The 13,937-nt window shown below is 36.6% G+C and overlaps 1 protein-coding gene across 1 annotated transcript in view; it reads right to left on the bottom strand.

Moving 5' to 3' along the window:
• Positions 1-13,937, bottom strand: part of AGBL1 (AGBL carboxypeptidase 1) — a gene marked incomplete at its 5' end in the record, with an annotated part of 781,776 nt that overhangs the window by 204,400 nt on the left and 563,439 nt on the right. Inside the window, one exon of the mRNA XM_082857818.1 lies at positions 4,042-4,205. Within this exon, the coding sequence (XP_082713944.1) occupies positions 4,042-4,205 (164 nt within the window). The remainder of the gene's footprint in view (positions 1-4,041; positions 4,206-13,937) is intronic.

The following is a 13,937-nucleotide window of genomic DNA, read 5'->3' as shown; positions in this document are numbered from 1 at the left end:
GGAAGCAACCAAGATGTTCTTCAGTAGGTGGATGGATAAGTAAACTGTGATACATCCAGACAATGGAGTATTATTCAGTGATAAAAAGAAATGAGCTATCAAGCTATGAAAAGACATGGAAGAAACTTAAAACATATATTTTTAAGAGAGAAACAGCCAATCTGTAAAGGCTACATGCTGTATAATTCCAACTATAGGACATTTTGGAAAAGGCACAACTATGGAGCTAGTAAAAGGGTCAGTGGTTAACAGAGGTTAGCAGAGAGGAAGTGATGAACAAAGGGAGTGCAGAGGATTTTTAGGGCAGTGGAACTACTCCGTATGAGACTATAATGATGGATACACGTCATTTTACATTTGTCCAAACCCATTAAATGTATAACACCATGAGTGAAACCTAATGTAAACTCTGGACTTTAGGTAAGAATGATGTGTCAATGTCAGTCCATCAATTGTCACAAATCTACCAGTCTAGCAGAGGATATTGATAATGGGGAAGGCTATGCATGTGTGGGAGCAGGGTGTATATGGAAAATCTCTACCTTCCTCTCAATCTTGTTGAGAGCTAAAACTTCTCTAGAAGTAAAGTCTATTTTGAAAAATGTGTTTATAAAGTTTCAAGGAAAGGAACTCCTATACATGGTTGTTGAGGGTTTTTTAATCTATTTATTCATAGGTGAAAAAGTAATCTAATTTCACCAAAATGCTGACAATCGTTATCCACAGGTAGATGGATGGTGTGTGACTGAAGACAGGAGTAGGGATGTGTTTTTGTTGTTTGATTTCCAAATTATATTTTCTTATTCAGAAAGACAAAAGTGTATATGTTTTAAATGAAAACCAAGTATCTTTAATTATTAAAAAGCCTAATTAGGTTTTCTAAAGTCTATGAAAGATTTTTATTTTTTCTGTGTTGTTTCATCAAACTGAAGAGAGGATTAAACTAATTTATCTTGATTCCAAGGGAAGCCCCGGTTAAGGCAATAGGACTGTAATTTGGGAGAATAGGCGAGATATTAAGCTATTGCTAAGGCTCAGGTCAGAAACTCTGAGCTTTCTGTTGTTATTAATGGAAGGACAAATGGAGAGAGGGGAGCTGAGCTGAAGAGTGGAAAGGCACTGGAGGGATACAAATCAAGATGAAAGGTGGCTGACTCGGCAAAACTGTTAAGTGACTTTGCAAAAGACCTGTCACAATGGATAAACGGCCCCTCCTGAAGAAGCAGCTTAGCATTCCTGCAGTGCACACACAATTATTTCCAGGGATGAGACTGACAGGAAGGAGAAAGAAAGAGCAACGGCAAGAAGATCTAAAGACGCCTTAATGAGTCTGCAGACATTTCTTAAATGAGCAACTGGGAAGAAGAGAGCTATAGAAGAAAAACCAAAACAAAGAGTGCATGTACTTCATTTTCAGCTTCAGCCACTGGGCAAACCACCACCATTCTGCCCTTTCTCTGCTCATGAAAAACGGTAAGTTGCTCTGTGGATGCTGACTACACTCTAATTGTTTTTGTGGTAAGTGAGGCATAAAACCTATTGTCAAAAAACATGATGTCCACGGCGTACAGCCAGCCTTTATCTTCCCAGTAGATCACTCCCAGGGGTTAATGTTGTCAGAGGGACCCTCAAAATAACATGTGCTCGCATTTCTTTAAGGCAGACTTTCAGGTCAGAGCCCCCCTTTTTTCTCTAGTATCTCCTTCTCTGCAAGAAAAGAGAACTTTCCTCAAGTATATAACCCTGTTATGTCAAATAAAGGCCACACGCCCAAGGAAAAGAGGCAGGAGTCGGCGGGAGGGTAGCATAGGTCTCCTCTCTAAAGCTTATGGAGAGTTGTACTGACAAACATTAGTTACACCCTTTGTATTATAGTAAGAACCCCTGTTGCTAACACAATTCTTAGGATTCACTCTGCTGATTATTATATCTCATGATTTAGTTCCATTCATCAGAAACGAATCAAAGGTACTCAAACAGCTTGCTGCTGGTTTCAAACCAATATCATTTTATTAAGTTTCCCTCTGCCAGCCTTTAATGATTATACACTTACTGGCAGGAATATTTTCTGGGTCAGGATATTTTCAGCGTAATTTCCCCCTCAACCATTAGTTCTCAGGTCCTTTGGGCAGGAACCATGATTTGTTTGGATCACCTGCCTCCATGAGTAGAAAAATATATTATGATACAAACGTTTGGGTGAAATAGGCAGTTTTCACCCTGCTGCTCTCCACCAAGCTCCACGCCTCTCAAATTTAACTGAAATCTTTTCAAAACACACAGATTAATCACACCCTTTGTAGGTATCCTGCCCTTAAGAAGCCGTCCCAGCCTAAGAAGGGTCAGAGGTCACAGGAAGACTTCAACCTTCAGTATTCTCGGACTGGTTGTAACTGAAAAATTACCAGTCAGTTGTGTGGGATGGCATGGAGGGCAGGTAATACTATGTTCTTATGATAACCCACACAGCGGCCACTGCATTTGGAGCCTGACACCAAATTCTTTAGGCTTGAATTAGAAAAGGCACTTCTTTGATAGATTTCTTCTTGTTCCAGTTTACAGGCAACTAATCCTCACTGCATTGGATCAAACAGACGGGTACAATCAATTCAGGGAAAGCAAGCAATGCCAGGTCTGCTCAGTCTTCCTTCAATGAGCAGCAGAGGGGGAGGGGGGGAGACGGAAGGAAAGAAAGAAAACGCAGGCATGCCTGCACCCAGGATAGCTTAGCAAAGGCAAAGATGAAAAGACAAGTTGAAATATATATCCTGGCAGATGGAAGCGCTTGCTGTCAGAGGGAGAAGCTGAAACACGAACCACGATGCCAAGCACACCAAGCCTTCGGGCTCGGAGGGGTGTTGAAGGAGCTGGGGCAGACGGAAGTGGTTGTGATGTCAAAACGAAACTGGCACAGTGACTTTAGGGAGGGAAGAAGTCTGGATTTACTTAAGTCTCCATAGTCTGTGATCTATAGCACCGTGTGATGAGCAAGTTAAATATTGCACTTAGGTAATTAGGTCTCAGAGAAACCAGTGCCTTCCAAAGCAGTATTAATTTACACTGCTAGATCTTTCTAGGCTTGATTGGCCATTTGGTGAGAAGTCACACTGGAATGGCAGCCTAACAGTGGCAGGAGGAAAATTAACGAAAATGAGCTAGAAATAGGAGGCCCCAGTATTAGCGGTTTTCTCTCTGCCTTGGGACATGAAGTGCATGACAAGATGTTTCCTCATCTACCGGCAGGCACTCCCTCACCCAACAGCTCAATCCCCCGCTCCAATGCTTTGCTCAAAACGTGGGCAATGACTTAGCGTTCTTTGACTCCTCTGACGTTTCCTGATCTTTCTTCTCTCCCATGGCCTTTCTATCTTCCCTTCTTGCCCCCGAATACAACTTGTCTACAGTACAGGGCATCAAAAGGGCTTCTGCAGATAACAGTTCTCCCTCTCCTGACTCTTTAAAGATCCTCACCATTCTCAGAGATCCATCCTTTCCCTGCCATGGCTGTGAGTCAGTTTCTCTGGGCCAGCGTATTCATCACCATCATGTATTCTGAGACAGAACACTGCTTTTTAAGAATGGGAAGATTAAAACATTTCTTGTCCCCAAGTGCCTGGATATTAGCAGCGAGATTGCCAGATTTTAGCTAATGACTCCAAAGTGACATCAGTATAAACAGTTATAAACACATAACACAAATCAGTTATAAACACATAACTGGCAAACATAAGCATAGGTAAATGTGCACGTGTGTTGCTAAGCTGCATCTTCTTTGCCATGAGCAAAACGTAATAAAAATACATATTTATAAATGTATGTAGCTTTATATGTGCATTTATGTACAAGTAAGCAACATCCTCCTTGTCTTCAGCAGGAAGTAAGGATGCCCCGAGTCTGTTTCCAATGGAGCACTACTACCCTACCTTGATCTGGCAGCTTCTCCATATTTTCTCTCTGTCAAAGACCCATAGGTCCGCGTGACTTTCACTTCCCAGATATTCTCCAATGGAAACACAAAGGTTCAAATAGTGAGCAACTTACCGCTGGAGGTGGTGGTCCAGGGATGACTCCTCAGCATTCAGTAGAGCTGCTGCACAGGTCAGCAGCTGATGGCTGCAGCTTACAGATTTGAGTTCCAAGATGAGGAGGCCCAAGCAGAACATAGATCCCATCTCCTCCAGTTCACTGGTACCAAACTGTAGACCCTGTCAGTTAAACAAAGCACTCAACAGTGAGTATAGGATGGAAACCGAGTGAAGACAATCTGAGATTAAGAGGAAGGACACCTGGACATAGGCCTATCACAGAAATTAAGAATTAATAGTATTTATCAGTCACTGCCCAATGTGTTTTGTTGTGGGATTTGTGGCTTAGTGGTTCTCAGTCTGCATTACATCAACCTTCAGGATTTCCCAGAATTACTCCCAAGACAGCAATGACCAGGTAGGGGTACTAGAGGGCAGGAGGTGTACGTGGAGATCCAGGAGTCACTTCCCCCCACTTTAGATAAAGCAGCAGTGCTTCTATCTGTATTTTACAAAAGGGTTTCACAGCTGAAACCAAAGTCTGTAAACAATAGTACTAAGAGATACCCTTTTTCTCCCATAAATTTGCCAACCAACGGAGAAGAATGAGGGAGATCTCTCACATACAAACACTAAGAACTTAAAAAAACAAACTCATTTACCATTTATTTAGAACCACCTATTCAGTTGTACCAAGATAACACATGAAAGCAAAGCCATGACATTCATGCTATGCTATTATTCACGAAGTTAACAGATAATAATAACAATGAACAAACAACTTTATTGATCATTTACTATGTCCAGTACTGTTCTGAGCCCTTTTATATGCATTAACTCAGTGAATCCTTAACAAAGTCCTATGAGGTAGATATTGTTACTGTATCGATTCCACAGAGAAGGAGATTTAGACCCATAGAACTGATACTTTATCCATGCCCTGCCAGCTAGTACATAATAGAGCCTCATAAATCACTTCTGACTTAACTACTCAACAAACAGCTTTATGTAGTCTAGGAGGAACTCTATTACATGGTGAGGTAGAAAGTGCATGGTTTTTGAAGTTAGATAAAAATTGGATTTGAATCCTGATTTTACTATTTTCTGACTGTGTGATCTTAGATATATGAACATTTGCCTTGATTTTCTCATTCATAAAAGGGATTATAATTCTTCCCTCCATATACTTAGATAAGTCATGATAGGAATATTTCAAAGTCCCCCAATATTGATCAGTAATAGCTCAATTTTTCTTTTATTCATCCTATAAAGATATTTAATATGACAGAATTCAATGCGGTCCTGAGGTCTTCATGTTTATAAAGTACATTTGACTTAAATGAAAAAGAATCAATTGTTGAATATTATATTTTAAGAAACAGATTTTCCATCCAAAGAACAGTGATCAAGAAGACAGGGATGTGATAGTAAAAATTTGAAAAGATTGGCCAAAAGTATCCCAAGGCAAAAAAAGTTCCAAGCCAGGAAACTGTAAGCGTCACGAAAGAATTTCTAGGTAAAAGGATAAAGAAATGTGTAAGGTCCTCAAGTTTATTTTATTTTTTTAATTTGTTTTTTTAACATCTTTATTGGAGTATTATTGCTTTACAATGGTGTGTTAGTTTCTGCTTTATAACAAAGTGAATCAGTTATACATATACATATGTTCCCATATCTCTTCCCTCTTCCGTCTCCCTCCCTCCCACCCTCCCTATCCCAACCCTCTAGGTGGTCACAAAGCACCGAGCTGATCTCCCTGTGCTATGCGGCTGCTTCCCACTAGCTATCTATTTTACGTTTGGTAGTGTATATATGTCCATGCCACTCTCTCACTTTGTCCCAGTTTGTTTTAGCTGTTTAAAAATGTGATTTGCTGCATGTCTGGACACCTGTTTTCCTGAAGAAAGGAGACATTACTTCAGAGTTAAGTGAAGTCTGTTGTTCCATAAACAACGGCAGTGGGAAAGGAAAGACGTGTTTAACAAGTTATTTTCCTTAGGTCAATGGAAAAGAGCACTTTTTACAGAGAGAGAAAAATCTCAGTCTCTTTCCATGTGCCACAGCTCTGAGGGCTGATACTTTTCCTCTGCCCGTTTTCCTGGCTGCTTTTCTTCATTCTGGAAGGGCTGTCTTGGTCACACCCTCCTCCTCAGTCAGAAGCAGGAGGCCTCCTCTTACATGTGTTACCCCAGCATCCAGCTGAACAGACAACAGTCCAAAAGAAGGAAGAGTCCTGGAGGAAATAAATCTCACAGCATGCACCATATTGCCAGGTCAGGGGCAATTTCTTCATACAAATCAACTTCTGTACAACAGCAGACAAAATGATAGTGTTTTCATAATGCAAAAATAGTCCCATATCTCTGATATTGGTCTGTTTATTTCAGCCAATGGTTGGTATTATAAAATGACTATTCTAGAAGACCTTGAATCATGGAACTTATACCATTTATTGGCTGTGGGGTCTTGGGTAACACTTACTCTATTTCACCCTCTACTATCAATCTCACTTGAGTACTCTATACTTTTTACCCTCACACAGTATCAAAAACATTTGTTTATCCAGGAGCTTCCCTGGTGGCTAAGTGGTTGAGAGTTCACCTGCCGATGCAGGGGACACGGGCTCGTGCCCCGGTCTGGGAGGATCCCACATGCCGCGGAGCGGCTGGGCCCGTGAGCCATGGCCGCTGAGCCTGCACGTCCGGAGCCTGTGCTTCGCAACGGGAGAGGCCACAACAGTGAGAGGCCCGCGTACCGCAAAAACAAAAAACCAAAAAAACAAAAAAAAACATTTGTTTATCCAAACGGCCTCCTCTTACCTCCCACACCCAGCCTTGAGTGAAATCCTCAAAGGCAAGGACTGAGCAGTATCTGTTTTTTTACATCCCTGGCATGGAATACATAGCCTGTCATATGGCATGTCGTCCATATATTAAAAATGGATAAGTAATGGTTATAAGTGGGTGGGTATAGAAAGGCATGGACGGAGTGTCTCTTGGATATTTATTATATTTGTTAAGTGAAACTTCATTTCTCTGAGTAACGAATAGAGGAATGCCTTTAAATTATGTTCTCCCATTGTTAAAGGTCATGAGCATTTTTTAAATTCTTATTTTATTTTTGCTCCAGGAGGTGCATTCACTCCCTGGATATGTTTGGGGAAACAGGTGGATAAAATTTAGAAATTCTGTTATATACTTTGGTCACTTACCATGTACTCACAGCAGCAAGGCTTTGGGTTAGTTTAAAAGTGCATCTTAATAAAACAGAGACCCAATTTTCCTCTCCCCCAGCTTAGTTGTGTTAATTCGGCTTTGCTTTTCACAGCCGATGACAGAAAGCCTGACTATAGTGGCTTAAACATAAATAGAGCTTTATTTTCTGCATATTATAAGTTTTGGTGGGTATGAAGTTCGTGGCATTATTTCAGTGTCTTAACAAAATCAGGGTCACTTTATCTGCCATTCTCCTGGTTTTCTCAACATGACTACAAGATGGCTGCTGTAGCTCCAGCCAGCACATCATCATTCAAGGAGGGAGAAAGAGAAAGTGGGGGGGAGGAGGTGACAGCATACTCTTGCTTACACTTTATTGGCCAGAACTGTGTATTATAATAAAGCAAACTCCAGTTTTACAATGGTCTGGTAAATGAACATTTTACTTTGTTCATCCTCTTTAATAAAGACATGTAAGACAGAAGAGTGTTAGAAACAAGCATTGGGTGAGCCAACAATGTCTGTCATATCAATATTCAGTTACCAATGCTGCCAGAAAGTATAGGTGCCTATCTTTTCATCACATTGGTAAGCAAAACTCACTAGCACAATTCTTTATATATATATACACACACATTAACTTTTCTTGATAATCTACCCCAAAATAAGTCAAATTCATAAGTACATCTGAACTTAATTTTTAAATATTAATATGGGAAGAATATTTGTGTTATTATAGAAAATTACTTATTTTAATATTTATGTTATTGCAGAAAATTACATATTGGTAAGACATACACAGAATCCACAAAAGATAAGTTTATAAAGCATGAATACTGATAACTGGTGAGCAAAAGAGGAAAAATAATTTAAAAACAAACATGGAAAAATGTTATTACCTAAATAAAAATGCCTCTTACACCCAGCATATTGGTAGATATATATATTCAGATTTGTAATATTTAGTGCTGACTCATGATAAAAGCTGGCACATATCAAAATACATTGACTATGTGACATGATAATATCACTTCTGGGAACTTTTCCTAAGGAACTGATTCTAAATAAAAGTGAAGCCATATGTACAAACTGTATATTATATCAAGGTTATATATAGTAATTAAAATTTGAGAGAAATAAAAGTCTAAATATCTAATAAGGAAAAAATGACTAAGGAAATTATAATGGAATAAATTTTATGACATATAATGAAGTCACTAAAATGATAATTATACAACAATTTATCAATATGGAATATGTTTATGATTTAATGATAGGTGTGAAAAGCAAAATCCAAAGCACATAATGATGTGATTTCTGGTGAAGACTTAGAAATGAAAATTCCTCATGCTCGCTTTGGCAGCACATATACTAAAATTGGAACAATACAGAGAAGATTAGCATGGTCCCTGCACAAGGATGACACGCAAATATGTGAAGCATTTCGTATTTTATTTTACCAGGGGAAGGGATAGATTGGGAGTTTGGGATTGACATGCACACACTGCTATATTTAAAATAGATAATCAACAAGGACCTACTGTATAGCACAGGGAACTTTGCTCAATATTATGTTACAGCTTAAATGGGAAAAGAATTTGAAAAAGAACAGATACATGAATATGTGTAACTGGATCACTTTGCTGTACACCTGAAACTAACACAACATTGTTAATCAGCTACACTCCAATATAAAAGAAAAAGTTTAAGAAAAGCCATTAAAAAAAAAAACCCTCACATACACTTTCAGACACCATTGCTAAGATTTGCCAATATTACACAAACATTTGGGGGAGGGGGCTCTATAATATCAATAAAACATCCATGTAAGAAATACTTTTTAAAGTTACTGCTCCCTAGAAAAATGTTTAAAAAGCTATATGCAGTATGCCAATAAACTATTGTAATTCCATTTAGCAGTTGTAAGATCGTCTCTTTATCTTTTATATTCTGAAGTATATTTAGATTTATTTCTTTTATGTGTAATTCAGTGACACTAAAGATTGGTGTCTTTCATTAGTTCTAGAAAAGTGTCACCCATTATCTCTTGTAATAATTTATCACCCCCATTCCCTATCTCCTCAATAACTCTTAGCTCTACTTTCATATTTTTATTTCTTTCTATCACTGTGATTCTGAATATTTTATATAAATATTCCAATTTAATAATTCTCTCTCCAGCTTCATTGAACCGTCTCTTTAACTCATCCATCTCAAAAACTGTCTCTAAAACACTAAAAACACAGTTATTTATATTCTCTACCTGATTATTCTTGAATATAGTCTTTGCGTGCATCATTTGTTGGTTTGATTTTTCTGTTTAATGTCAATAATGTAGCCTTGTTTGCTCAAATATTTTATGATTTTTCAAAATTTCTAAATTTATATTTCTTTTCATTCAAAGAAAGCCTTTGTGGATTGATTTTAATGCTCTTGCCTCCAGAAAGAACTTGTGTTTTCCTCCCCTGGGCACTTGGGGACAACAAATCAAGGACCATTATAGGCTGAGGTTTTGGCTTGAGGCCTTTTGGGCTACACTGTACCATTGAAATATGATCCAACTCTGCTTGAAGGAGGGTTTGTGTTGAGAAATTATGAATAAAGACTTTTCCATTTTTTTCCTGCTCTACCCGAAGCAATGGCCAAGACAGTCAGGCAAACCCACTTACTTGCTTCACAGATTGTGGTTTCACTACTTTACTGACTGCAAATGTCATTTTTGGAGGTTCTGGCTTTGTGTGATTTAAGTCTTCAGTTAGTCCTCACATCTTGCATGGGCCTCTCTTTGTGTCCGAAAACCCAAGTTACAAGTGGATAGGGATTAATATCTGCCCCAAAGACCTACAACAATGTCTGGCAAAGCCTATCCTTTTAACAAAACTAGGCTTCATTGAACACCCTTTATAAACATACACAGAGGGAAGACATTACACCTATGTAGAAATACTGCAGTTAAAAAGGGTGGCACTCAAAGGACACCAAACAAGTACATTTACTACCAGAAATGAGAAAAATCTGGGACATTTCTTGTTTATATTCTTGGAAAGAATAAGAGTATATTGCATTGGTGAAAGTGCAGCAAAAGGCATGATGAGAGAATAAGAGCACAGAAGAAATTGTACTATTGAGATGGAAAGTACAATGTCTAAGTTAAAAGACATTGGAAAGAATTAACAAACTGTTTGATGTAGAAAATAAAATTCATTTTGTATAGGACAGCTTTGAGAAATTTTCCAATATCTCAAGGGAAAACTAGATAAACAAGACAAGTTAAATATATAAATAAGAACTGTAGAACAGATTCAGGCACTTGATCTTGGACTTTCTTGAACTTTCAGACTAGGTAGTATGGGAGTCATAACAGAAGTCAAGAAAAAGAAAAAGAGAAAAAAGCATGAAGAAAAGAAGAAAGAAATTCCTTACATTAAAAAAAAAAATCTGAGTCTGCAGATCAAACAAGCTCATCAAATACATGTGTTATAATTAATGAAAAGGAACAAAGAAAGTATAAAGATCCCTATAAATAATCAAAATTAAATAGTAAAATTTGCTCACACCACTAAATACCAAAGACAATGAAGCAACAACATACAGAATTGAGGAGAAAATACTGTGCTTGAAAAATGTTGTTTATGTGTGAGGGCCTTAGGAAGATAAACCCAAGGAAGACAAAGAATTAAACACAGATCACACATTGAGAAGGAAAATTTCAGAATTTCTTTTAAAATATTGTTGTAACCCTATTATTTATAATAACCAATACATGAAAACAACCTAAGTATCTATCAATGAACGAATTGATAAAGAAAATATGATATAGATAAAGGTATAGATATAGATATATCAGGATAGTAGTCAACCACAAAACAGAAGGAAATCCTGCCATTTGCAACAACATGGATAGACCTTGAGTGCATTACGCTAAGTGAAATAAATCAGAGAAAGACAAATACTGTATGATCTTACTTATATGTGGAATCTGAAAAAAACAAACATTGATACAGAGAACATATTGGTGGTTGCTACAGGTGGGCGGGTGGAAGTTGGGCAAAATGGGTGAAGGTGGTCAAAAGTTACAAACTTACAACTGTAAAATAAGTCCTGGGGATGTAATGTGCAGCATAGTGACTATAGTTAATAATACGGTATCATATATTTGAAAGTTGCTAAGGTAGCAAATCTTAAAGGTTCTCATCACAAAAAAAGTTGTAACTATGTGTGGTGATGAATATTAACAAAACATGATGATCATTTCTCAATATATACATTTATCAGATCACTATGTTGTACAGCTGAAACTAATGTAATGTTATATGCCAATTATAACTCAATAAAAAGTGGGAAAATATTAGCATAACCCTAAAACCAAAAAACTGATCATTATAGCACATAAATAAAGCAGCAAGACAAATAATTAATTATACAGCATGGTCTAGAGAGTATTTTTCTAAGAATGACATGGGGTTGGTTTTATTAGGAAATCTACTAACAGAAATGTTAACACATAGAGATCAAAAGGCAGAAGAGAAAAGAGAACAACAACAACAAAAAAACCAGGACCTTCTGTATGCATCCATTTCTAATACAAGTCTTAGTATATGAGCCCACAAGGCACTTACTAAACCTGAGAGGGCAGCATGGCATGGTAGGTGTAAACACAGGCCTGGAGCCCAGATTGCTAGGGCCTCAATCTCAGTGCTGTGCTAACTGTATGGCCATCAGGGAAATCATTTGACCTATCAGTGCCTAATTGTCTTATCTGTAGAGTGAGAATAATAATAATAATACCACTATCTCTCTCATGGAGCTGCTGAGATAATTCAGTGAGTTAACATATATAAAAATTTAATTTAGTATGTGGCTCATTTCACATTATACAAGTATTTATTATTATCAATAATAATATCAAATGCCTATATAAAACCAAAAGTCAAAATTATACTTGGCATACCCAATCCTTACTAAAACTATGGTATACTCTCACTACTGTTATTTACTATTATTTGGCAGGTTCCAAACAATTCAATAAGATAAGAAAAAATGAGTCATACATATGGAAAGAAGGAATCACATTATTATTTGAAAACTGATTATGTACTAAAACAAACCAAAGGAATCAACTGAAACAGAAAATCTATTAGATATAAGGCAAGAGTTGAGTAAGTAGACAGGTAACAAATTAAATATACAAAAATCAATTTTCTTTCTATGAACCAGCAAAATAAATTAAGTATAATAAAAATTCCATTCACAATAGCAACACAACACTAAAATATTTAGGAATGGAATTAACAGTAAGTACTCTAAGGGTTATATGATAAATCCCAGGACTTTACCAAGAGATAACAGGTAAAATTTAAATAAATGAAGAAATATGCTGAATTCTGGGAAAGCAGTGACCAATAGCATGCAATATCAATTCTCCTCATATCAGTCTATAAAAGCGTAGAAATCAAAACAGCAATGGGGATTTTCAGACTTGGCAAACTAAATCCACTTTAGAAGAATACATGGCAAAAATATCCCAGAATAATTTTGGAATAAAGAGTAAAAATAATGAGGGTTTTCCTTTACAAATAGGCAAAAGATCTTACACATTTACAATAATTTGCTGTTATGGTACTGATGCAAAATATGGCAGCAGATCAAGGGAAGAATGCAGAAAGCACCAAAACCTTGGAATATGTGAAAGTTTGCATATGATAAAAGTGCCTTTCAATTCACCAGGAAATGGATTACGATAGAGCTAAAACAAAAACAACTGGTTAATATTTGAAGTAAAACTCTTAACACAAATATAAAATTATTTAATTTTGATTAAAGAGTTAAATATAAATATTTAAAAATCAAGCAATAATAAAGAATAAAATACAGATTTATATGTTCTACCATCTCCAGACCAGGAGGTCTTTCAATGCATATCCCCAAAGAAGAAACCATAAAGGAAAATATTAGTGAGTGGATAAATAAAATATAAATATATCTAAAATGCCTAAAATATTACAAGTGAAAAAACAAACTAAACATAATTTTAATAAAGGGACAAATAACCTCACTTGATATAAAGTGCAAATTACTATAACAATAAAATATCATGATTTGCTTCTCAATTCAGGTTTAGCCTTGATCACTAAATTGTACTGATCTGCTGGTCCAAAGCTATAAAAAGGCACTATCATAGTCTGTTACCAATGAAGTACATATAGTTGCAGTATTTCCAAAGGACAATTTGAAAATATATTTCAAAAGCCTTAAGAATGTTTAAGTTCTTGGAGTTCATTCAAATTCCAGAAATCATTATTAAGAAAATAATCGTAAGATGAACAAGAAAGTCCTAAATGTGCACCGGTATATTACTAGTCAAATAAGCTTGAGTATATTCACATCATGGAATATTAATATTATGATGTGCTTTGAAGAGACAACACCATGGTGATAATTTCACAATAGAGTATTTTTTTAAGTATCTGTGGAATGCTTTAATTTCTTTTTTTTTAATTTTTTATTTTATATTATAGTTGATTTACAATGTTGTGTTAGTTTCAGGTGTACAGCAAAGTGAATCAGTTATACATATACATACATCTATTTTTCTCCAGATTCTTTTCCCATATAGGTTACTGTATTACAGTAGAGTTCCCTGTGCTATAAGGTAGGTCCTTGTTGATTAATTATGTTATATATAGTAGTGTGTGTA

Source organism: Leucopleurus acutus (genome assembly GCF_964270905.1).
Source record: "Leucopleurus acutus genome assembly, chromosome: 1".
Classification (NCBI taxonomy): Eukaryota; Metazoa; Chordata; class Mammalia; order Artiodactyla; family Delphinidae; genus Leucopleurus; species Leucopleurus acutus.
This window is presented reverse-complemented; position numbering and strand designations above follow the sequence as displayed.